Raw genomic sequence first — 2,500 nt, forward strand, 5'->3', positions numbered from 1 at the left:
TCTGCTGGCTCAGCTGCTCAAAACTTTACTTCAGTCAAAGTCAAAGTCAACTTTATTGTCAATTTCAAAATATGCCAGACATACAGTGGAATCGAAATTGTGTTTGTCTCCATCACACAGTGCAATACATAATAAAATAAAATAAAATAAAACAAGGTAAAATAAGATAAGATAAAATAAAATAAGGTAAAATAAGATAAAATAAAATAAGATAAGGTAAAATAGATAAAATAAAACAAGGTAAAATAAGATAAGGTAAAATAGATAAAATAAAATAAAAGAAGGTAAAATAAGATAAGGTAAAATAGATAAAATAAAAGAAGGTAAAATAAGATAAAATAAAAGAAGGTAAAATAAGATAAAATAAAATAGATAAAATAAAATAAAATAAGGTAAAGTAAGACAAAATAAGGTAAAATAGATAAAATAAAAGAAGGTAAAATAGATAAAATAAAAGAAGGTAAAATAAGATAAAATAAAAGAAGGTAAAATAAGGTAAAATAAAAGAAGGTAAAATAGATTTAAAAAAAAGATAAGGTAAAATAAGATAAATAATATTTACAGTAATTAATTCTAAATAGTGCAAAAGGTACAAAACAAAATGGTAAATAAAGTAAAGTAAAGTCTAATAAAGTAAACTTGCAATGTGCAGTAAACTGAGTGTACTTTTGAATAGCTGTCAAACGATCAAACCTTTTAATCACGATAAATCGCCCATTTCAAACATTAATCACGATTAATTGCGTTTGAAATTCCATTATTTCGCACTTAAAAAATTAAAATAGTTTGGCTTTAGTTTTGAGTATTTGCGTTAAGCTGAGAGCCGAGACTTGCTGTTTTAATTCCACCCTGCTTTTATTTTGAAATAAAGTAAAGCCCTTCCAGTGGATCGAGATGACCCCATACTGGTTGCCTCGGACTTCTATTTTTGTTGTCATGGTTTAGTGTTTTAGTATTCGAAATCGGTCTCGGTCACTTTTTGAAGGTCTTAGAATCAAAAGCATTTTTTACTCGTTCCTATCGTATCGTCTCCTTCCTATCGTAACTCTTGTTTCTTTTTCTCAGGATGTTTCTGATGATGTCGGCTGCCTGAAAGGAGAAACTGATGGAGGAAGAGCGTCAGGAAAGGAGGGAGGAGGAGAGGGACGATGTTCTCGAGGAGGAGGAGGAAAGGAAAATAAAAACTCTGTCCAGGAGAAGAGAAGAAGAAGACGAGGAGGAGGAGGAGGAGGAGGAGGAAGAGATGATGAAGGCAGACATTAAAGACAAATCACAGAAGCAGCTGATTGGTGGACACACTCCGATCTCCGCCTCCTCCTCCATCTCCTCTCCTTTCCTCTCGTCCTCTCTTTCCCGGGTGAGAGGAGGCGAGGAAGAGGACGAGGTCAGAGTCTCCATAGTCACCATCGAGGACGAGTCATGTCCGTCCGAGCCGTTTGGCACCGCCCACCTGGAAACGCCCAATCAGATCACACGGATAGAGGACGGAGGAGACAGGAAGGAGGAAGAGGAAGGAGTGTTTGAAGCAGAGGGAGAGAAGAAAAAGGAAAAGGAGGAGGAGGCAAAAAGTGATGGAAGAGAGGAGGAAGATGAAGAGATGACATCACCGTCGCTTCACCTGCAGAGTGAGGTAAGACTGATTTACTGCACAAACACAAGTTAGAAAAAGCATACATTTTTAAAGGAGCAGTATGTAACTCTGACCCCTAGTGGTTAAAATAGGTACTGCAGTCTAAATTCTAAACATCATAGAGAACTGTCTCCCCCCCCCCTCCTCTCTAGAGTGGATGCTCACTCAGGTCACCATGTGGTGGACTCTGAATCTGCGACACAAGCTGCCATGCTTCTTGCGGCCGGCGAGCACGGTCCCACGAACATCGAGTGGTTTCATACTGATTGCGGTCAGAGCGCCCTGAAGAAACTACTTCCGGGCCCTGCAGCCAATCATTGCAACGCACGAACCTGTTGTTCCAAAAGTCTCGGAGGTGCGCGGCTGGGCGCTCAGACCCTCCGCGGACCATTCTCGCACCGACCGAGATTGCACAATATCGCCGCGCCAACCGCAAGAAGCATGAAACCTGATTCAGTGAGTCAGTGTGCAGCACGTGGCTCATTTACATAACGGTATTTTCCCGTGAAAACACCGTGGGAAGATTCAAAGTGTGGTTAGCGAGCCAGCCTTTCTGTTCAACATGCTGTCTGATCATAACGTTTGGTATCCAGAGGTAAAGATGAAGAGAGGAATGTGTTCTAGCTGAAGCTCTCTGCTTCATTATTATCTCAGGAAACATTAAAGTGACAGCTGGTCAACACATGTAATGAGAGAGAGAATATAAACATCAGGTTCATATAATGTTTCATATTTAATGATAGAAGAGAACATATTACTTGATGACTGTATGATGATGTTCTCTCAGACTCTGAGAGCTGCCTGCACAGTGACTGTCCTTCACATCACCTCTTAGTGGAACATGGTAAACCATTTCTAAAAAGGGACTGA

General features: G+C 39.5%; 1 protein-coding gene across 1 annotated transcript in view; it reads left to right on the top strand.

Annotated features, from left to right (window-relative positions):
- The window catches only part of LOC110001845 (F-box/WD repeat-containing protein 7), a 39,011-nt gene that overhangs the window by 2,234 nt on the left and 34,277 nt on the right, over window positions 1-2,500 (top strand). The window contains exon 2 of the mRNA XM_065950713.1: window positions 1,066-1,630. Within this exon, the coding sequence (XP_065806785.1) occupies window positions 1,106-1,630 (525 nt within the window). The 5' untranslated portion in view covers window positions 1,066-1,105. The remainder of the gene's footprint in view (window positions 1-1,065; window positions 1,631-2,500) is intronic.

Source organism: Labrus bergylta, chromosome 22 (assembly GCF_963930695.1).
Source record: "Labrus bergylta chromosome 22, fLabBer1.1, whole genome shotgun sequence".
Classification (NCBI taxonomy): Eukaryota; Metazoa; Chordata; class Actinopteri; order Labriformes; family Labridae; genus Labrus; species Labrus bergylta.